At 42.0% G+C, this 22,906-nt stretch overlaps 1 protein-coding gene and 1 pseudogene across 6 annotated transcripts; one reads left to right on the top strand and one right to left on the bottom strand.

Annotated features, from left to right (window-relative positions):
• Positions 1 to 1,210: 1,210 nt before the first annotated feature.
• Positions 1,211 to 16,580, top strand: LOC148880445 (3-hydroxyisobutyryl-CoA hydrolase-like protein 5). Of its 5 annotated transcripts, XM_088962358.1 has the most exons (17): positions 1,211 to 1,394; positions 1,730 to 1,798; positions 1,950 to 2,033; positions 2,209 to 2,277; positions 2,483 to 2,546; positions 2,705 to 2,778; positions 2,865 to 2,948; positions 3,104 to 3,154; positions 3,193 to 3,241; positions 3,292 to 3,377; positions 11,136 to 11,257; positions 11,352 to 11,412; positions 11,708 to 11,806; positions 15,776 to 15,877; positions 15,996 to 16,037; positions 16,095 to 16,201; positions 16,303 to 16,511. In XM_088962358.1, the coding sequence occupies exons 2-17, from the start codon at positions 1,766 to 1,768 to the stop codon at positions 16,379 to 16,381; spliced, it is 1,206 nt and encodes a 401-aa protein (XP_088818484.1). In that variant the 5' UTR covers positions 1,211 to 1,394; positions 1,730 to 1,765; the 3' UTR covers positions 16,382 to 16,511. The 5 variants fall into 5 exon arrangements, with proteins under 5 accessions (XP_088818484.1, XP_088818482.1, XP_088818480.1 ...); XM_088962356.1 differs by lacking the exons at positions 3,104 to 3,154; positions 3,193 to 3,241 and having other exon boundaries at positions 2,722 to 2,778; positions 16,303 to 16,580; XM_088962354.1 differs by lacking the exons at positions 3,104 to 3,154; positions 3,193 to 3,241 and having other exon boundaries at positions 2,722 to 2,778; positions 15,996 to 16,201; positions 16,303 to 16,580.
• A 717-nt stretch (positions 16,581 to 17,297) lies between these two features.
• Positions 17,298 to 18,342, bottom strand: LOC148880446 (SKP1-like protein 1A pseudogene; annotated as a pseudogene). The gene is made up of 2 exons (XR_016109596.1): positions 18,275 to 18,342; positions 17,298 to 18,126 (listed from the first exon to the last, which is right to left on the bottom strand). The product of XR_016109596.1 is annotated as an SKP1-like protein 1A pseudogene (transcript).
• Positions 18,343 to 22,906: the final 4,564 nt, after the last annotated feature.

Consider the following 22,906-nt stretch of genomic DNA (forward strand, 5'->3'; position numbering starts at 1 on the left):
GATTGTATACTTTTTAAAACAATCTTACCAAATTCTAAAAGCAAATTATTTCTTGTTTGAATAAGCTTTTGTTTTTGAGCCTTGGGCTGTGTTGAATTGCTTTTAAAACCATATAAGTCTAAAACCTAACACTTTTAATCCCTGAAAGACAAATTGGAATCTCCTGCAAATAAAAACTGTAGGCACATAGCGCCGGCCCCACATTGTAAATATCTCTGGTACACGGTACCAGCCCACGCTGTTAAAATGTATGCAGAATTTTTTATTGCAGAAAATCCCATTGTCCAAAATCGGGCTTTTAAATCACAAATCCTCAAGTCTATCCAAAAACAATCTAAAGTGTTTTTACAACACCAATGTTTTTGTGTTCATTTGTTTTTGGAATCAGCACATCAGTAATATTCTGTTTTTGTTTTCAAAGTGAAAAACAAATTGGTTTTGTTTGGAAAAGCAATACATGTTTTTGAAACCAAGAAAATATTAGTTTTTAAAATAAAAAAAAATCTTTTATATGTAAAACATGATGTTTTATAATCAGATGAAAATATGTTTTTAAAACTAAATTCAAGAATATGTTTTTGGTTTCAGTTTTGAAAACAAAAGAATATATACACAACCAAGAACATATATGTTTCTTATATTTTTATTTTAAGAAATAATTTATTTTCAAACAAGATCGTTTTGATTAATTTGTTTTCAGAATCAAAAAGAAGAAACACAATTCCTAAATCTCCCAAATTTAACATTTTTATTGGCAATTTTTATGGAGATGGGATCTGGTCTTTACGAATGGGTGCGGCACATGCACATCCACCGTGCATTGAGAACATCTCCCATGAATAATAATTGATAAGTAGGGAAGATGTTCCCAATGCATGGTACGATATGCCTATGAGGCGCCAGGTGTGAGGAGCAGATCTGGTCTCATTTCTATGGTAGAGGAAAGGCTTGGTACCTGAAAACCTAAAACCAATAACAAACCCACTTACCCACGTGATCTTAACAATTCCTAATTTTAACACTTGATTGAAGGTTGGTTACCCTGAAGTCCTAGAATTGACATCAGCTTTGTAGGTTGTGTTTGGTTTGGTAGAAAATAAGTGAGAAGCAGAAAGGTGAGGGAAACATGTTTTCTAACAAACCAAACGTATCCTTAGTGGGAGGTGGTAGCCTGGTAGGTAACGCGCCTTCTCCAATGGGCAATAGTCTTTCCCCCTCTTTCTCTCTCTCTGCCTATTTTCTCACATCACACTTGAAAATTCACTCTTCTTGTTGAAACAGGGTTCTTCCAACCACCAAACCAACCTCATCAGATTCCTTCTCCATCTCTTCTCTTGTATAAAACCGTCTTTTCTGTTAGTATTTTCTTGTTCTTTCCAAATCTCATCTCTCAGGTAAGCTTAATTTGTCCTTCTCTCTTCCACTTACGTTTTCCTTTTCTTCTTTCTTCTCTCTTTTTCCCCTCTTTAAGTTCCTTCATTTCAGTCGTAAATTTATACACATTGGTCCTTAATTGCATTTGTTATTCTTTATTTTCTCCTTTTCAATGGTCTTATTTAGTTCAATTACTTTACTTTTGTTGTTTTGTTTGTTGTTTGCTATGAAGAACAGAGATGAACTTTTCATCTTACCCAACTTAATACTTTTGCTTCGAGTTTTCTATTGAGTGGTTAGCTTTACTTTTTCTGTTGCTGCGCTTCTTATGATTTTGATTTTGCTTGTTATGCAGGTTTTCTTTCTTCTTTGAAACTGTCTACTTGCTTTAATGGGTCAGGATCTCGTTAACCCAGAAGGAGAGGTACTCCCTTTGAAGACTTTTGTTTTCTAAATAAGGAATAAAATTACTTTTCGGCAATTATCTTGTTTGGATCTTCTGGTTATAGATGTATGTAGTGGATTATCGTTTCATATCACTGATTGATTTAGTGTACCTAATACATACTCATCAGGTTGTTCTTGGAGATGAAATAAACCATGTGAGATTGATAACTTTGAACCGGCCTCGCCAATTGAATGTCATTTCATCCAAAGTGGTAACTTAAATAAATTTGCAGTGGCGCTCTCTATGCTCTGTTTTCTGATGAAATTCTTTTGTTTTTGGTGAATTATGAAATAATTAATAGGTTCAGCTTCCATTTCGTTCGCTTCCCAAGTTGAATTATGAAATAATTACACCACTGAGTCATTGATACCCTTTTTTGGGGTCAGGTTTCTCTGCTAGCTGAGTACCTAGAGAAATGGGAGAAGGATGATGACGCAGAGCTTATTCTAATTAAGGTTAGTATTTTTACTTCTTGGCATTCGAATGTCTTGAACTTTTTTTTTTTCTTTTTTGTTTAGTTCCATAGTGCCATTGAGCCATTAACAATCAACAGATTGTTTATATATTGTTCATGATTTTCTTTCTTTTTAATTTGGCCATGTTTTCCTTTAGAGGAGCACAAAATATTTCATGTATTCACTTTATCATTTTCTTATCCAGGGGGCTGGGCGTGCTTTTTCTGCTGGTGGGGACTTGAAGATGTTCTATGATGGCAAGAAATCATGTAAATAGAAGTCTAATATCTTTGTTATCAAACTTAGTAGTTCCATTTCTTGTTCAGGCAATTTTTGTATCTGAGCATTTAGAATTAAATTCACTGTTATATTTCCTAGGTGTAGTTGTTTAAATAGAGAAAGTTACTTATAGATAATCTTTTATTAGATGATTCCTGCCTAGAGGTTATGTACAGAATGTACTGGCTTTGTTATCACATCCATACTTACAAGAAAACGCAGGTAAGATGCTTTAAGATTGTTAAGAACAAATGTTTCTTATGTTTTGTTATCTTTGTTGCTGTAGTCACCTGCTGGTTTGTTTTCAGGTAGCTCTTGTTCATGGAATTTCCATGGGTGGAGGTGCAGCTCTCATGGTACCATTGAAGTTCTCAGTTGTCACAGAGAAAACAGTTTGTATTTGGGACTTTCAATTTTTGCTGAAATTTGTTCTAGTTTTTCTTTATATCAGACCAGATGGTTGATTTCTAATGCACTGTTGTAGTACACATGCCTTGAAGTGCTTTTTTTGTAAACAATATATGCATTGCGTCCTCTTATCATGTAGGTCTTTGCTACACCTGAAGCCAGTATTGGGTTTCACTCTGACCAGGATTTTGTTTCATGGTGAAATGGGTCTTTGCTTCTCAAGGAGAGATATATAGCTTAGGCAGGGTAAAAATGTCAAAAGAAAAAGGAAAGTTGTGTTTGTTTATGATATATCCTTTTGTGACTTCATATATTGGTAAATAACAGGTGAACTCTTGGCTTTAACGGGTGCAAGACTCAATGGAAAAGAATTGATTGCATCTGGCCTGGCAACCCACTTTGTCCCTTCTGAGGTAAGCTCAAACTATTATCAAATTGTTAGAGAACTTACAGACATTTTTACAATTTCAAAATATGCTTAAGTGCGTTAGCTTTAACAATGTTGTTTTAATGCTTAATAATTACCTACCCAACAAGCTCAATATAACATGCAAATATCACTATAAATTTCTTCAACTTCCCAATAAAAGCAACGGCACTCACACCTTAAAGTACAAGGCACAATTTTCACACAATGGGATGGATGCCTTCTATCGTGCCTGTAAATGTAAATGTGCATATACCATGTCCTTATATCTTTAGCAGTAACATATTTGAAGATATTTTGAGGTGTTGTTTAGCATTTGGGGCTTCTTGATAATTATAAAATGGTTTGTGAGAATGTGATAACTTGCTCTGAAGCTCCCAATTTTCTTAAATTGTTATTTGTGATAATCTATATACTAATCTTATGCATATTCCTGTATTTTTCTTTATTTTAATTTGATGTTTTTTTAAAAAAGTGGCAACTCATGGAACCTGATGAGGGCAGATTTGGCCCTCCAGTGAAATTGTGACATATGGCACCTCGTGACAAATAGGAAAACACCCAGCCAACAAACTTACAAAGTTGGTGACCCACCCGGGCACCAGTCTGGCTGGCCTGGCGCGACCTGCGCGCGGCCTGAAGCGCGCCTGCGCGACCTGAGCGCGGCAAGCGCGACCTGCGCGGCGCGCGTGGCACGCGCGAACTGCGCACGGCCTGTGCGAGCTGCGTGCGGGGTGCGGCCTGCGCGACCTGGCCGACATGGACCAGCCTAGCGCATGATCCGGCCAAGCCGCCCATAAGGCGTCCACCGACAAACCTGGCCTAGACACTGACCCGTCGACTGACACAGGCGCTAGCTTGACGACCTAGTCTAGACACTGACCCGCCGACTGACACAGGCGCCGACCTGATGACCTGGCCTAGACACTGACCCGCCGGCTGACGCAGGCGCCCCCATGACAACCCGGCCCAGGCGCCGACCTGGCCGCTTGACACAAGCACCAACCTGACGACCTCAAGGAGTTCACCATCGTACCCCGGTTCTGACAGGATGCGACGAGTCTTACCGTTTGGAGGCTTTTCACCCACCTAACCCGCGAGGACTCCAGTATATAAAGACCTCACCCCCCAAAGGGGAGGGGGATAATAAAAGGGAAGTAACCCTGCTCTCTAGCTCTCACATATTATCTTCAAAGCTCTCTACAATAAGAGTGCTAACTTAAGCGTTGGAGAGCCCCCACCGGAAAAATACCCCTGAGACCTCTGATTCAGTTTTCGCAGGTCCTTCAGCTCTCGCCGCCTACAAAGAGGAGGAAAAGATGGAGTTTTCGGAGGTCCCTCAGCTCCCGCCACCTACAAAGAGGAGGAAAAGATGAAGTTCTTGCAGGTCCCTCAACTCCCGCTACCTACAAAGGAAAGAAGACCACCTCATGCTGAGGGCAGTCAGATTGCGCCGCACTAGGGAGCTCCAGCATTCTCTAAGTCACCGGCCGCCTAGTAGGCAGTTCGCTACCAGGCAGTTCGCCACCAGGCAATTCACCACCAAGCAGTTCGCCACCAGTCAATTCGCCCCCAGGCAGTTCGCCACCGAGCAGCTCGCCACCGGGCACGTCGCCACCAGGCAGTTCGCCACCGAGCAGTTTGCCACCAGGCAATTCGCCACCAGACAGTTCGCCACCAGGCAGTTCGCCACAAGGCAGTTCGTCACCAAGCAGTTCACCACCAGGCAGTTCGCCACCAGGGAGGTCGCCACTAGGCAGTTCGCCACCAGATAGTTCACCACCGGGCAGTTTGCCACTAGGCAGTTAGCCCCCAGGCAATTCTCCACCGAGCAGTTCGCCAGTAGGCAGTTCACCACCAAGTAGCTCATCACTAAGGCACGCCACCACCGGGTCAAATAACGAGGTACTTAGCCAAAAAGTTACATCACAAAACATTGGTACGTGGCCGAAAACGATTACATCAATTGGCGCCGTCTCTGGGAACACGCTACAAAAAGCTAAGTTCTCATCTTGCCAAAACTAAGTCCTCACTTTTTAGAAATTGAAACTATCGCTTTATAGTTTACATTTTTTATGAACTCAGAGACTATGCAGGGAGCTAACGTAAACTTACTTTCAATTCAGATAATGCCACATCAGTCCTCTCCGCAAGGTCCCCCTACAAAGATGAGCTCTTCGTGGCTTCCGCGGGAGTTGGCGGCCAACTGACTACATAGGCGCCCTTACTGGTCGAGCCGTCCAAGGCTCCCGTGTGAGTTGGCAACCTAAAGTTAGTTGTGCTGCCCCCGAAGGTCGAGCCCCTAGTAGCTTCTTGTAGGAGTAGGTGACCGGCATTACGAAGCTGATGCAGGCCAAGCCTACGGGCCACATTACTACTTAAGACCCGGTCGCCTCTCCAGCACCGGCAAATTCAGAAAAGAGTAGACCACTAGTCACTCCAAAGCCTATGGGCCACATTACTACTTAAGACCCGGTCGCCTCTCCGGCACGGGCAAAGTCAAAAAAGAGTAGACCGCTAGTCACTCCAAAGCCTACGGGCCACATTACTACTTAAGACCTGGTCGCCTCTCCGACACGGGCAAAGTCAAAAAGAGTAGACCACTAGTCACTCCAAAGCCTACGGGCCACATTACTACCTAAGACCCAGTCGCCTCTTCGGCACGAGCAAAGTCAGAAAAGAGTAGACCACTAGTCACTCCAAAGCCTATGGGCCACCTTACTACTTAAGACCCGTTCGCCTCTCTAGCACGAGCAAATTTAGAAAAGAGTAGACCACTGGTCACTCCCAAAGCCTACGGGCCACATTACTACTTAAGAGCCGGTCGCCTCTCCGGTACGGGCAAAGTTAGAAAAGAGTAGACCACTGGTCACTCCCAAAGCCTACGGGCCACATTACTACTAAAGACCCGGTCGCCTCTCCGGCACGGGCAAAAATCAAAGAAGAGTAGACTACGAGTCGCTCCCAAAGCCTACGGGCCACACTAGTAATTGGATCAGCACTTACTAGCTCATCGACTTACGGGCCAAAAGAAATCTACTCCCTTTGCTGAGTTACTATCAGCTCGGGAGTGGGGGGCTATTGATGAGGGCAGATTTGGCCCTCCAGTGAAATTGTGACACGTGGCACCTCGTGACAACTAGGAAAACACCCAGCCAACAAACTTACGAAGTTGGTGACCCACCCGGGCACCAGTCTGGCTGGCCTGGCGCGACCTACGCGTGTCCTGACGCGCGCCTACGCGACCTGCGAGAACTGCGTGCGGCCTAGCGCGCGGCCTGCGTGAGCTGCGTGCGGCGTGCGGCCTGCGCGGCCTGGCCGACCCGGACCAGCCTAGCGCATGATCCGGCCAAGCCGCCCATAAGGCGCCCACCAACAAACCTGGCCTAGACACTGACCCGCCAACTGACACAAGCGCCAGCTTGACGACCTGGTCCAGACACTGACCCGCCGACTGACACAGGCGCCGACCTGACGACCTGGCCTAGACACTGACCCGTCGACTAACGCAGGCGTCCCCCTGACAACCCAGCCCAGGCGCCAACCTGGCCGCCTAACACAAGCGCCAGCCTGACGACCTCGAGGAGTTCACCACCGTACCCCGCTTTTGACAGGATGCGACGAGTCTTACCGTTTGGAGGCTTTTCACCCACCTAACCCGCGAGGACTCTGGTATATAAAGTCCTCACCCCCTAAAGGGGAGGGGGATGAAAAAAGGGAAGTAACCCTGCTCTCTAGCTCTCTCATATTATCTTCAAAGCTCTCTACAATAAGAGTGCTAACTTAAGCGTCGGAAAGCCCCCACCGGGAAAATACCCCCGGGACCTCTGATTCAATTCTCGCAGGTCCTTCAGCTCCCGCCGCCTACGAAGAGGAGAAAAAGATGGAGTTCTCGGAGGTCCCTTAGCTCCCGCCACCTACAAAGAGGAGGAAAAGATAGAGTTCTTGCAGGTCCCTCAGCTCCCACCACCTACAAAGAGGAGGAAAAGATGAAGTTCTTGCAGGTCCCTCAGCTCTCGCTGCCTACAAAGGAAAGAAGACCACCTCATGCTGAGGGCAGTCGGATTGCGCCGCACCAGGGAGCTCCAACATTCTCTAAGTCACCGGCTGCCTAGTAGGCAGTTCGCTACCAGGCAGTTCGCCACCAGGCAATTCGCCACCAAGCAGTTCGCCACCAGGCAGTTCGCCACCAGGCAATTTGCCACCGAGCAGCTCTCCACCGGGCAGTTCGCCACCAAGCAGTTCGCCACCAGGCAATTCGCCACCAGGCAGTTCTCTACCGGGTAGTTCGCCACCAAGCAGTTCGCCACCAGGCAGTTCGCCACCAAGCAGTTCGCCACCAGGCAGTTCGCCACCAGGAAGTTCGCCCCCAGATAGTTCACCACCGGGCAGTTCGCCCCTAGGCGGTTCTCCATCGAGCAGTTCGCCAGTAGGCAGTTCACCACCAAGTAGTTCATCACTAAGGCACGCCACCACCGGGTCAAATAGCGAGGTACTTAGGCAAAAAATTTTACATCACAAAACATTGGTATGTGGCCGAAAATGGTCCGTCTGTGGGAACACACTACAAAAAGCTAAGTTCTCATTTTACCAAAACTAAGTCCTCACTTTTTAGAAATTGAAGCTATCGCTTTATAGTTTACATTTTTTATGAACTTAGAGACTATGCAGGGAGCTAACGGACTAAGTAGCTCTACCGACCTTACTTTCAATATAGATAATGCCACATCAGTCCTCTCCGCAAGGTCCACCCTACAAAGATTAGCTCTTCGTGTCTTCCGTGGGAGTTGGCGGCCAACTGACTACATAGGCGCCCTTACTGGTTGAGCCTTCCAAGGCTCCTGTGTGAGCTGACAATCTAAAGTTAGTAGTGTTGCCCCCGAAGGTCGAGCCCCTAGTAGCTTCTTGTAGGAGTAGGTGACCGTCATTACAAAGCTAATGCAGGCCAAGCCTACGGGCCACATTACTACTTAAGACCTGGTCTCCTCTCCGGCACGGGCAAAGTCAGAAAAGAGTAGACCACTAGTCACTCCAAAGCCTACGGGCCACATTACTACTTAAGACCCGGTCGCCTCTCCGGCACGGGCAAAGTAAAAAAAGAGTAGACCGCTAGTCACTCCAAAGCCTACGGGCCACATTACTACCTAAGACCCGGCCGCCTCTCCGGCACGGGCAAAGTCAGAAAAGAGTAGACCACTAGTCACTCCAAAGCCTATGGGCCACATTACTAATTAAGACCCGGCTGCCTATCTGGCACGGGCAAATTTAGAAAAGAGTAGACCACTGGTCACTCCCAAAGCCTACGGGCCACATTACTACTTAAGACCTGGTCGCCTCTCCGGCACAGGCAAAGTTAGAAAAGAGTAGACCACTGGTCACTCCCAAAGCCTACGGGCTACATTACTACTAAAGACTCAGTCGCCTCTCCGGCACGGGCAAAAGTAAAAAATGATTAGACTACGAGTCGCTCCCAAAGCCTACGGACCACACTAGTAATTGGATCAGCACTTACTAGCTTTTGTGACTCGTGGCACCTCGTGACAACTAGGAAAACACCCAGCCAACAAACTTACGAAGTTGGTGACCCACCTGGGCACCAGTCTGGCCGGCCTGGCGCGACCTGCGCTCGGCCTGATGAGCGCCTGCACTACCTGCGCGCGGCACACGCGACCTGCACGGCACGCGCGCGACCTGCGCGAACTGCGCGCGGCCTAGCGTGCGGCCTGCCCGAACTGCGCACGGCCTGCACGAGCTGCGTGCAGCGTGCGGCCTGCACGACCTAGCCGACCTGGACCATCCTAGCTTATGCTCCGGCCAAGCTGCTCATAAGGCACCCATCGACAAACCTTGCCTAGACACTGACCTGCCGACTGACATAGGCACCAGCTTGACGACCTGGTCTAGACACTGACCCGCCGACTAACACAGGTGCCGACCTGACGACCTGGCCTAGACATTGACCCGCCGACTGACGCAGGTGCCCCCTTGACAACCTGGCCCAGGCGCCGACCTGGCTGCCTAACACAAGCGCCAACCTGACGACCTCGAGGAGTTCACCACCGTACCCCGGTTCTGACAGGATGCGACGAGTCTTACCGTTTGGAGGCTTTTCACCCACCTAACCCGCGAGGACTCCGGCATATAAAGACCTCACCCCCCAAAGGGGAGGGGGATGAAAAAAGGGAAGTAACCCAATTCTCTAGCTCTCTCATATTATCTTCAAAGCTCTCTACAATAAGACTGCTAATTTAAGCGTCGGAGAGCCCCCATCGGGAAAATACCCCCGGGACCTCTGATTCAGTTCTCGCAGGTCCTTCAGCTCCCGTCGCCTATGAAGAGGAGGAAAAGATGGAGTTCTCGGAGGTCTCTTAGCTCCCGCCACCTACAAAGAGGAAGAAAAGATGGAGTTCTCGCAGGTCCCTCAGCTCCCGCCACCTACATAGAGGAGGAAAAGATGAAGTTCTCGTAGGTCCCTCAGCTCCCGCTGCCTACAAAGGAAAGAAGACCACCTCATGCTGAGGGCAGTCGGATTGCGCCACACCAGGGAGCTCCAACATTCTCTAAGTCACCGGCCGCCTAGTAGGCAGTTCGCTACCACGCAGTTCGCCACCAGGAAATTCGCCACCAAGCAGTTCGCTACCAGACAGTTCGCCACCAGGCAATTCGCCCCCAGGCAGTTCACCACCGAGCAGCTCGCCACGGGCAGTTCGCCACCGGGCAGTTCGCCACTAGGCAGTTCGCCACCAGGCAGTTTGCCACCAGGTAGTTCGCCACCAAGCAGTTCGCTACCAAGCAGTTCGCCACCAGACAGTTCACCACCGGGCAGTTTGCCACCAGGCAGTTCGCCCCCCAGGCAGTTCTCCACCGAGCAGTTCGCCAGTAGGCAGTTCACCACCAAGTAGGTCATCACTAAGGCACGCCACCACCGGGTCAAATAACGAGGTACTTAGCTAAAAAATTTTATATCACAAAACATTGGTACGTGGCCGAAAACGGTTACATTAGAACCTAAGCCTCAAACATCTGAAGGTCCTTGTGTCTCGTGGCTCTTACCTCATACTTCTACATTTTTAAACATTCACTTGTTCCAAGATATACATGAGTAAGCAATCACAGTGTCCAAGTTAAGATGCAAGGGGAACAGAGAGCCTTCATTTCAAACTGATGATAAAGCATTTCTGAATGATAGAATTGAAACAAGACCATAGATGAAGATCATACATCCACATTAAGTAGACAAGGTGCATCCATCAGGTGAGGAAGGAACAATTAGTATGGAATCAAGGTTACTCGGTACAAAACTTGCTGCAAAGACTGCAAAAATGAATTGTCAAATGAGTCCCAAGGATCCAATTTGAGATTACAAGGGGCAAAGTAATACCAAACAATTTGGAGAATGACATTCACTAGGAGGAATTTTATGTTGATTTCATTTTCAGATATTGAACCAACCTGGATGTATGTATTACATATTGTCCATCAAATTCCATACAGAATTCATTTATTTATTTAATTTCGAATATGTTTGAGCTCTATCTATAAAAGTTTCTTTCTCCCTATCCAACAATTACCGATGCAACCTTTAATTGATCTACATACATGCAGAAATGTAGTAAGAGATGTTAAGCTAATAGAAATTCCAATGTGGCAATTATTTACCCAAATTTTTAATTTTTAATTAATCATTTTCTTTTCTTTGTACTAAAATTACTTTCCTTATACATGTATATCATATGTCCATCAGAAATTGCCTCAGCTTGAGAAGAAATTGATAAATTTAAACTCGGGTGATGTGAATGCGGTTAGATCAGCAATTGAGGAATTCTCTTTGGATGTTCAACCAGATGAAGAAAGCATCCTAAACAAGTATACATCCGAACTGAAAAAGCATATATTTTCTGCTACTGAAGGAGATCCATAATGTTGGAGTTAATACTGATATGAAAATCTTCACTTGCAGGCGATCAACAATTGACAAGTGCTTTTCACATGAGTCAGTTGAAGAGATTATAAAATCATTTGTGAGTTCACGAGATAGTATGATAACTTATGTGGTCTTGTTAGAATCTTCGAAAATATGCCCAAGTTGAGCAGTTCACTTCTTTCACTCTTAATAGGCATCTAAATTCTCTTATATCTCTCTCTTTATTATGTCTGTGTGCACATATGTGTGATTTGTAGATCCACCAGTTTTACACCCTAAGACCACAAATCAGTTTAACACTTGGAACATATGGAGAAATGAGTATAGCACCTAACAGGTTAAGTGTTTTAAATTCCATTGCCCTTATTAACCAAAAGGTACTCTCCATTCAGGAAACTGAGGCAATCTGTGAGGGAAATGGATGGATAGGTCCAGTGCTCAAGGGCTTGAAAAGATCTTCCCCAACAGGATTGAAGATAACATTACAATCGGTACACTTGAAATTTCCTTTGTCATTTATACACTTTTTTTTTTTTTGATAAGAAAGGAAGATGAGCTACACAACATGGAGAGTAGCTCTCCTCATGGAATCACAAAAATAGATGAAAGAAAATAACCAATTTAACACAAGAGAAGAACTAATTCTGGAGGACCAATGACCTTCATTAGTAATCCAACCTATGGCAAAATTTGTTTCTCTATACACATGAGAGAAAAGAACGTCAAGGTCTCTTTCCCTACATTGGTGAAGCCATTCCTCGATTAAGTTTGCAATACTCCACAGTGGCACAATCAATCAAACTCTTCAAGCTGTCAATGGCAATTTTTGAGTCTCCCTTGATGATGAAATCACTTCTGGGGAATCTTCTTGTTGCCCTAATTGCTTCAAATGTTAGACAGTCTTGTATGCCCTTAGCTTCAGTCGGATTTGATGTACTTTTGTTATTTAGTGGAAATAAATTAAAGTGCATGTCTGATTCATGTTGTTTGGTATAATTCTGTGTAAGACCCTAAAACTGGACACTTATAGAAACTTGTGTTAGTTTTAAATGTTCACAGCCATTGGATAAGTCTGGGGAGATTTATCTTGCCAAGGCTGATACTGGTGTGCCACCAAGTGTTGGGATGGCTTGTTTCGGCCATTAGGGTAAGACCCAAGGCACATACAGTATGGGATTGCTTGAACCCTTAAACTGGACCAGATTTTTAGTATTACCCTAGACCTTGGAGACAGATGGGCAAAACTAGAAAGTTACACCTGACCCCTAGACTCGATTATGACACATCACTAGGTGTCGGATCGGGCTGTCTTTGATGTGTCAATCAGTGAGATCCTTAGTGGGGGTCAAAACCTGGACATGTTGGGGTAGTTTGAGAATTCATCTGAGTGAGTGGCCATAGTGATAGGATCAGCCCCTTTGTCGGACAATGGTAATGATCGGGAATGCACTCTCTCTGATGGAAAGCAAACTTCCGGTAGTTGATTTCAATCGTTGGAATTTTGTTTTGCAAAATTAAGATATATATGGTTTCAAAAAATTTGCAAAAAGGTTTTAATTCCCGGGATCCATGTGAGTAGAGAGTGCGGCACTGTTCCTTGCAGCCGAGAGAGAGGTCTTCTCTTGTCGGGCAGTGCTTGATCATTAAGGGCTGAGAGGTTAAGTGTAAGACCATTTAGGATAATACTTGATGGGCTAATCTTGCACCTGCCCATAGTCCCTGGGTTTTTATAAGATGGCTTGGTCCAAGGATCACTTAATATAAGTGTTGGGCCCAAAGGGCCCATGTGATGGGCTTAAGTGAGTCACTGAGTCTTTCAGTGAATTCGGCTGGGCCTTATAATAAAGGCTGGGCCGAACCCATGTGGCTGGTGTGTAAATCAATGTTTGGGTCCCACGCCATACAAAGAAGCCCAACTGGGCAGCAGCTTGGAAACTGGTTAAACACTAAACACTTAATGGGCCAAAAGCCCATTTCGAACTGGGCTGATATGATCACTAGTTCATGGGGCGAATCTGAGATTAGTGTTAGTATAAGGATTGGGCTTTTGACCTTATCCACTCTAAGAGACCAAATTCAAATTAGATTTGAATCTGGTAACCTCCTGATAAAATCAGGAGTTAACTAGCTTAATCTGTAGATAGGATTAAGATTAACCTCTATCCAAATACTGATTTGGATTGGGATAACTTCGAAAATATTGGGAGGTTTCTTAATCAAGAAGAAAGAGGAGAAAACCCTAGTAGAAATATCAGATTTTGAACTAGGGGGTTTGAGTAAGCAAGAAACACATCCTGCAATCTGAGATTTGATCTCACACAAACTCCAGAGAGAAGAGACAGTTCTGCCCTCTTCGTCCCTGGACTTCTCTTCCTTCAGCCGCCACCACTACTTGTTGGAAAATTGGATCTTTGCAGCAACAGGAAGTCAAGAAAGCAGTTTTTGACAATAGTCTTGCAAGATAGACAAAATGATTCGGTGTTCAAGGTTTCCAGAGGGTTCTTGTGAAGAATCCAGTGTGTAGGACGCACGCTGCTGGTTCCGTTCCATCCACAGCTGTGTCATCTTCACCAGGAGCGGATCTTGGTTATTTCTTTGGGCGTGAACACCAGCTTTGGGAGATATTATTTCTCCGGATCAGGTATAATCCTTCCTGTTTCCTTTTGGTTCAGATCTGGTTTGTTTATGGTTCAAGTAGGATCCTTGAATAATGTATTCTAAATTTAGGGAATATGATTCCCAGTTAAAAGAAGGTAGGAAATTTTTTTTGAAATTCGCCCTCCATTCCGCACCCTTCTTGGCATCCATTAGATGGATCCTACCATTCTTTCATCAAAAGCTGTCCATGCTTCTGCTAAGTTAATTGAGAAATTACCTGTCATTCTGGATTCCACTCCTAGCACCTGCCCTAAATTCTTGCAACCCAGCCAATTGCACATTCACCATTAGTCGATTAGTTTTGCGAGAAGCATCAAAGTTGCTTTTTATTACTCCCCTCTTTGGGGCACCCAGGTAACTTCTAGAGACTCTTTCCTTCCCTCGACATTTTCTCCTACCCCGTTATAAAACTCCTCTGCTTCCCATCAAGCCTTTTCTATAACAACCTGGGGAGGGGTGCTTCTGTCATCAAAAGCCTTGCTGTTCCTGTTTTTCCAAATTCTCCAAAGAATAATGGCCATTAAAGTTTTCAATTTATCATCTTCTCTACTCAGGATTTCTATTCTCCTCTATCAACTATTAAAACTTTGGTCTTCATTGAAAGGCTTAATCCTCGAGTCATCAAAAAAATTCCATATTTGCTTTACATAATCACAATGGAAGAAGATGTGCACTAAGCTTTCTTGATTTCCACACAGGACAATCCAAGTTGATATTAAAGCCCTTCTCTCAAAATCAGGTTCTCAACAGGATCTTGCAAGTGAGGAAAAAAAAACCATCTTATTTTGGGCAGGCATTTGACTGTCCAGATTTTCCTCGGTTGTAATTCTCTTTCCTCATAATTTGACCTACCGCCTACAAGTTATAAGCTGATTTGACTGAAAAGAAACCCATGGGTTTGGTCTCCATATTATTTTGTCTTCTTTATCCTCAGATGGGATGACAATGGTTTTTATTTGTTTCCAGATTTGATCTCTTGCTAGGTTTCCAGCCCTTACTGAGGACATATCAATCCTTGACTCCAGAGCGGTCTCTCCTATCCATGTATCTTTCCACAGATTGACAGATTTTCCACTACCAATAATCCATTTTAAACATTTCTTTAAGAGGTCCCTTTGACTTAAAATACCTTTCCAGGTCCATGAGTCCCTTCCCCTGGCTTCAAGAGTCCAGAAATCCTTATTTTTTAAATATTTTTCTTTCATCACTTGGACTCATAAGTTTTCCGATTGCGAACCCAATTTTGCTTGGCAAGCATTATTCATCCATTCTGGTTTCTTTACGCCTCATCCTCCTTTATGCTTTGATTTGCATAAACTTTCCCATTTGATTAAATCAAGGGGTTTTCTATCACTTTTACCCCACAAGAAACCTTTTTGGAGTTTGTTCAAGGCTTGCAAAATTTCTTATGGAATTTTAAAAGCTCTCCTCACAAATAGAAGCATCATACATATGGTTGCCTTTAAAAGAGCCATTTTACCCGCTATTAAAAGAGTTTTTATTCCAACCACTTAATTTATACAATAAATTTCAGTTGTACAGTTTTGCATTTCATTATTTTATCAAGTAGTCAATAAAGTCCAACAGTCCAACACCTGATCTGAGATCCAATCTTATTATTTTTGGTTTCAGATTATCCATTTACATAATAAAGTTAATAAAGTCAACTGGATTAAATCCAAACAAAATCTGACCCGATTAAAGCCCTATTGGCAAATATAAGGAACAGATTTTGAACCTTTATTCTGCTTGATGTTTCGTGCAAATTCCGACACCCATTCTCTTTAAGCTTAATTTTCCAGATTCGAGAAGGAAGGAAGCAAACTCTGCTTGAATGTCTGAAGAAGGAATTCAGACTAACAATGAACATACTAAGAACCACAATATCTGGCGATGTCTATGAGGTAATAAAGTAGTAGTCTGCCATATGTGAGAAGTAATAATGAATTAATATTTTATTTGGATAGCATACTTTTCCTGATGAATCCAACTAATATTTCTCTTGATTCTGTGCTTGAAAAGGGCATTAGAGCTCTAACTATTGACAAAGATAATGCTCCAAAGGTATGCTCTTTCTCTCTCTCTCTCTCTCTCGCTTTACAAATTTACATACCATGGCAGTGGGAGCCAGCAAGTCTTGACAAAGTGGAAAGTGAAAAGGTGGATCTGGTATTCAAACCATTTAAGGATGAACTGGAGCTCCAAATTCCAACCAGGGAAGAATGCAGGTCAGTTTTTCTAAGGGATTATGCTTTGCCTACCTCTTTATTTTTCTTTTCCCTTTTTAAAAGATAGGGCAAATTCATCTCTTCTTTTGTATAAATTTCAGATGGGATGGAAAGTATGAATATTCACCATATCCAGGCTTAAAGGCGGCAGCTGGTGTTCCTGCAGCCTCACCAGAGTAATTAACTGAGCAGCGACAGTAACTTAGGATTTTCTTCTTTTTTTCTCCTTTTTTTTCCTTTTTGTCATTATGTTATAATCTACTGGTTCGTTTCTGCTTATAATTATGAATAAATTGCATTGTTGTTATTATGTACTGCAATAATCAGGAAAAAAGGAAAACAAAATATCAGATTCTTGTTTGTTGAATCATTAAGAAAATGACGAGAGTAATTGTATAAGATTGGAAAGATGGATCCAAGAGAACCCAGCCTAAAGACATACAGAAAAGCAAAGTTTTTAATTTATTTACTTATTTTCTGTATCGGCAGAGGTGTATGGATAAATTAAACCATGTGCTTTTTATGTTTTATTTAGTTTTTCTTTCAAAGTTTGGTTTGTGTATATATCTTTTATTAAAAATAGGGGTTCCAGAAACACCTGTATTTCGGACCCCAAAAATACGATACCATACATGAACCTTGGTTTGCTCCACTGCAACCTGGGTGACCAGAGTTCAAATCTTGAAAACAGCCTCTCTGTATGTGCAGGAGTAAGGCTGTGGACATCTGTCCCTCCCCATATACCCCACATTGGCCGGAGCCTTGTGCACCGGTCTGCCCTTCTCTGAAGCTCAAATACAAAAATGTAGAGTGCAAAACCTAATATTTTGTATTATTGTGTATTTATTTGTACAGTACATATTTGTGTTTGTACTCCTTCCAAACCGAGCCAAAATTTTGGTACACCACAGTAGGACTCCTACCAAAAATCATCATCTGAAATACATTCTCTTTGAATTTCTCTAACATATTCTGAAGAAACAATTATCCCCAAAGCACAAGCATCCACTCAAACTAAACGCTCAAGCGTCCCAACAACATTAAAAACTAAAGAGTAATTAAAAAAAAGAGAGAGACTGATCAATCCCATGTTTAAGACTTAAGATTTCAATTTCTAGGTATATCATGTTGTCAATCTTTTTACAGTCAACAACCAAAAGAATAAATAAGCGAGAAAAAAAAAAAATTAAAGCCAATCCCTACTGTTTGCTACTACTATCTCTTTCAAAATTTTGATTCATAGAAGAGTAATTATTTGCTTCTCTTTCAGTGGGATTCTGTTTCTTCTTCTTTCTTCATACTTCTATAACTATTGTAAGCATTTAATCTCTACTCGATTGGAGATTCACTCAAAAGCCCAACTGTGTTCTTTCCGGATCTCCTGATCTTCTTCAGGCGTAAAGTCATTCTCGATATTAAAAATCTTCCGAATCTGCTCCGGCTGCTTCCCTTTAATGATATCAGCGAACTTCTGGCAAGTCAAATCCAGTAACCTTTTGATATGAAGGTAGTTGGCAGCCATTATAAGATGGTAAAGCTCATCGACACCGACGTTGATGTACTCTAAGTCTCAGTTCTTGATTTCTTCGTGAGCCTCATTATCACCGTCCATCTTCTTTTTGGAATCAAATTCGACGTGTTTCTTGCAATAATCAATCACCTTGGGTAAGACAATGCTACTGACGTTGAGCAACGGAATCACATCGCCACCAAAGCCATCTTCGACAATTTGCTTGATCATCTTAGACTGAAGGGCAACGGCCTCGTCAACCTCGAAATGCTTTCCATCGGAGCTCTTCAGAATGAACTTCTTCGAGGACGAGGGCAACGGCAAGGAGGAGGAGGAGACGCCATTGCAGCAGAAGCAGATGAGGAGGAGAAGAGAGAGGTTGAAGATTTTGATGCCAGCGCTCTTCGAGTGGTCTCTTCAATTTATAAGCGACTCCCTCCCCTTCCTCTCAGTGTTCGTTTTCAACTCTATTTCTACGTACTACGTAGACTTCCAATTTTGATTATGATTTACGATTGCAATTCCTTGTCTACAAAGGAAAGTATTTTTCTTTTCTGGGTAACTTGCTAAAACCTCCCCAGAAGTTTTGGTGGTTGCGGAAAGCCTTCCTAAGTCTAGTAATTGCAACCATCTTTCTTAAACTTTTACATAATCGCATGTAGATCCTTTTGGTAGAATCTTTTAAATAGAGGCACGAAAATATCTAAAGTATATTAATTTATTTTCCAATTTTTCCCTTAATATCAATCATTCAAAATTAAAGCTGCAACTTTAAATTTTCTATTTTTTATTGTTTATAAAATTTGTAGTGTTTTTTCTGTAAAAGCCAGTCTTGATATTAATTGTATGGGCATTTTAGACATTTTTGTCTTTTTTAGAAGATTTTAACGATTTGTAACTTTATCAAAAGATTCAAAAGAAGTGATTGAAATTACCAAACTTGAGAGATGGTTTGAGAAATGGTTAAAAACTCTAGAGGAGGATTCAGTAATTTAGCCTTTTTTGATAAAGGTAAAATTGTGCAAAGGAAACTAATTAGTTGACTATTGAGCGAAAAACTTCGGTTGTGGGGGATCCACCCGAATTCTCTATAGGGTTGTTGCCCAATGCACGAGTTGGATGCATTGTGGCCTTGTGGGCGTGTTTGAAGTGATCTATGTGGGTAGAGATCTTCTATGGTTCTACCCATGAAACACTTCTAAGTTCTAACCAGTGTTTAGAAAATTGAATCGGCCGGTTGGACTGGTTGAATCATAACCTGAGTCCTTATCGGTTTGGCCATACACCCAAATCACATTGGACAAAAAACCAACCAAAATTGGTGATTTAGATGGTTGAACTAGAAAATTGGTCGATTTTTTTAATTTTTTTTGCACATAAAAGCAAACTTCTAAAGACCATAACTTTGTGCTTAGATGTCCAATTGCGGTGAACTTTTTTTTTCTTTTGAGATCTATGTGTTCCCAAGTTGTCAAATGTGCCTTTTCCCACTATTTTTGCTAAAAAAAACACGTTTTTTCTTCAAATATTAACTTTTAATATGAAAAATTGGAACTTATATATATATGTGTTTCCAAGTTGCCAAATGTGCCTTTTCCCACTATTTTTGCTAAAAAACACGTTTTTTCTTCAAATATTAACTTTTAATATGAAAAATTGGAACTTTATATATATATATATATATATATATATATATATATATATATATATATATTATAGAAGAACATAATTATATAATATGCACGTGCATGTGGTAATGTCAAATAACATTAATTAATTCAATTCTTAGTTATCACACTTATTTTTGTTTGATATGACAAGTTTATAATATCTTAGATATCTCAAAAATTTCTACAAAATTTATGTATTTTTATCTATTTTTTAAATCTTTATTATTTAATTATGACATCATTGTTTAATTCACTTACCCAAACAATTGGACCATTATGGTGCAAGGCAAGTAGGTTGATCTGAATTTAAGCTTAACCCACGCCCAACCCTGTGCATTGGACCTAAGGCTTCACCAAAGTCAAGTCTAATTTATTCAACTTGGGCCCAACTTCCAACCTACATTGAAATTTAATGCACTTGGGTTTATCAATTAGCCCAATGATAAAACTTGTGTCACAAAATATGTGTACAATTGTATATACATGCATGTATGCAAATATATGCTATATATGTATTTATGATTGTATGTATTAGCTACTTAAGGGATAGACTTGGGCCCAACTAGAAAAATAAAAAAGTCCAAACTTTTGAACCTAGGCCTAGGCCCAAGTCGAGGATCGAAAATCGAAGCTAAACTATCTAAAATTACGAGTTAGGTCAATTCAAGCTTGAGTTAAGCCCACTTAATTTTGTCTCCCTATGGACCATAGACCATTAATTAGATGCAAAAACAATTTTGTTAATAATTTACTTTAGTTTTTAATTCTATTTCTATCATTAATAAAAATAACTATTATCCCACTTATTTTTGTTTAGGGAAAATTCTCGATAGGTACCCTGTTTGTTTCTATAGGGTTTTTGTCCAGAGTTTCTTCTTCTCTTGCATGGTAGTTAGCTTGTTGGCTCGTGAGGTATCCGGCCTCTGTCTTGGAAAGCTGGCATTGAGGTCACTCTCCATTTCCGCCACCGTCAGCGATGCGTTGTTGATTCTCAAGGGGGTTGGGTGACAACTTTCTCTGCATTTGGAGCTACAATCACTCCTCGAATGCGAAAGTTGGCTTCGAGGATTGTCGATGTGTCGGGAAGCTTTGCATGGTTGATGTGATCTACTATCTTATCTCTATAAAGAGGAGAACCTCGCTTCCCCTTCTCTGCAATTAAATCTTCGGTCTCTGTTCTTCTCACGAAGCCAATAGGTCGCATTTGGAAGCAAATCCAAGCTTCATTTTGTTTTCTTATTAATTTAATTTTACAAATTTTCCGTTGTTTACTTTGACTATTTTGATTTCGAGAGTATTATAATGCCTTTGTCTATGTTTTTACTTCATTTTACTTAATATCTTCCTTGAAAATTCTTCTGGGAATGGTTACTATTTTGTTAAATTTTTTGTTTTCACCCTTAGAATTCTACGTTGCTTAATAAAATTTAAGCCACCATTGTTAGAACTTATTCATGTAGCTTGAGATGAATAAAAAATCGGGACCTAATAGTGCATGGAACTAGCTGCTGAAATGGCAAGTTGTTCTAGAAGCCACCTAAGGCTCCCATTGAGAGAGGGAGTACATGGTTTCATATCTAATGATTTGTAAAACAGAGGTTGATGGAGCCTCTGGTTTTACAATTCCTTAACCATGAAGGAAGGCCCATCTCTAGGCGGTTTGGGCTCCATAAATAGAACTCCATACACAAACATTAGCCATCCATCGGTTGAGAGCAACCATGACTAGAGAGAAGAGTCTCCATTGTGCTCTGTTTTTTAGGTTTTGCAGTTCAGCAAGGAGCAAAGTGTTCTCTAATTCGTTTTCTTACAGAGAAAAGAGAGAGAGAATGTAACAAAGCTAGAAGAGGTGTTTCTGAAGGTCTCTAATGTCGGAATAGAGCCATGGACGCCAACTTTACATCAATAGCTCAAGGTTGGTTTTACTTATTTCAGTCTGTTTCTAGAGCAAAGAATGCTTCTATGATACTTCTTTCATGTTCAAAAGTCATCATTATATCTGACAATTGGTATCAGAGCCACTCTATGCTTTGAAATGGTTGAAGCTTTGCTCTTTTCTTCTTTGTTTCTCAAGAAATCTTAGACCTGAAAATTTCTGGATTCCGGTCATTTCAGGCCATTTTCTAGGTGATCGGCGGTGACATTTCGGTCGTTCGTCGTCAATCAGCCGCCCTTCAACACCCGTTTGGTGCTGCTGTGTTTGCTGAGTTGAGTGAACATTGTAGCACCAGATTTGGGTGAAGAAGATGAAGCTTGAGGGTCAGTAAACTTATGGTGTATGATTCTGGTTTGACCCGGTTTGACCCATTCCAACCGGTCCAACTCAGTTCGGTTTGAGTTTTAGCTTGAACCAGTTCGATTTTGCACGGGTTGGATCAGAGTTGTCAAAACCGGTTCGGCTCAACCCAATAGACTATGACAATGTCATAGTTATGTGGCCGGTTCAAGGGGTTTTTGAACTCCGATTTAGCTGAAATTTTGTGGGCCCCCACTAGACCCTATGACCCTATTATGTATGAAATTTCAAGCAAAAAAAAAAACACTTTGGATAAGGAGATATTGGACCGGTTTAGTGACTGATCTTCCGGTTCACTATCATATTAATGATTTCTTGAGGCCGGTTCAGGGGGTTTCCAAACTCGGATTGAGCTGAAATTTGGAGGGATGATAGAGGACCCTGTTGCATACTCTTGCTCAAAATGTCATTAAAAATGAACCTATATATGTATATATATGTGTATATATTGTCTTTATTTGGACGTGACTATGAGGTTCTCCTCTATAAATAAGTCACATATTTGTACTTAACTATGATGGGTAGCGGATCGGCCCAATGGAATGGCGCTATTTTGAGTAGTTAGAGTGGGACGGAAAGACTAAATAAGGGGTTCTGCTTGGGGAAACTTGTAACCCAACGGTGATGAGCTTACCCAACCAACATAATCACTTACTTAGTCTAGACCATTGAGATCATTTGTAGAATTATCATTCAACCCAATGGAGGAACGATATCCTACATCGATGTTGGGTCAAGACCTAATCAGGATTATGCAATGGTCTTGATGAGATCTAACTAATGATTACCCCAATTTTAAGTTAGATTATTGATATATGTGTGTATTATGTGGCATGACATTTTGTATATTATGAAACTTGCAGTTGTTAATCCAGCAATGGTTATTGGTTATCTATCAGGCATTGAAATATTAACTGGTACAAACTTTAACAAGTGGAAATACCAGATTATGATTGTTCTAGGGTGCATGGATTTGGATCTTGCAATTAGAACAAACAAACCCACTGAAATCACTGGTGCCAGTACTAGTGAGCAAAAGGCACTTTATGAAATGTGGGAACGTTCTAGTTGCATGAGTCTCATGATCATAAGGAACACCATTTCTACTACAATCCATGGTGTAATTCCTAAAAAGGAAAGCACAATGGATTATTTAAAGGCAGTAGAAGAATACTTTGTTGGCTCCACAAAAACATTGGCAAGTACCCTCATGATCAACATGATTACCA

This window comes from Nelumbo lutea, chromosome 1 (genome assembly GCF_056320005.1).
Source record: "Nelumbo lutea isolate HS-2025 chromosome 1, American lotus-T2T, whole genome shotgun sequence".
NCBI classification, from domain to species: Eukaryota; Viridiplantae; Streptophyta; class Magnoliopsida; order Proteales; family Nelumbonaceae; genus Nelumbo; species Nelumbo lutea.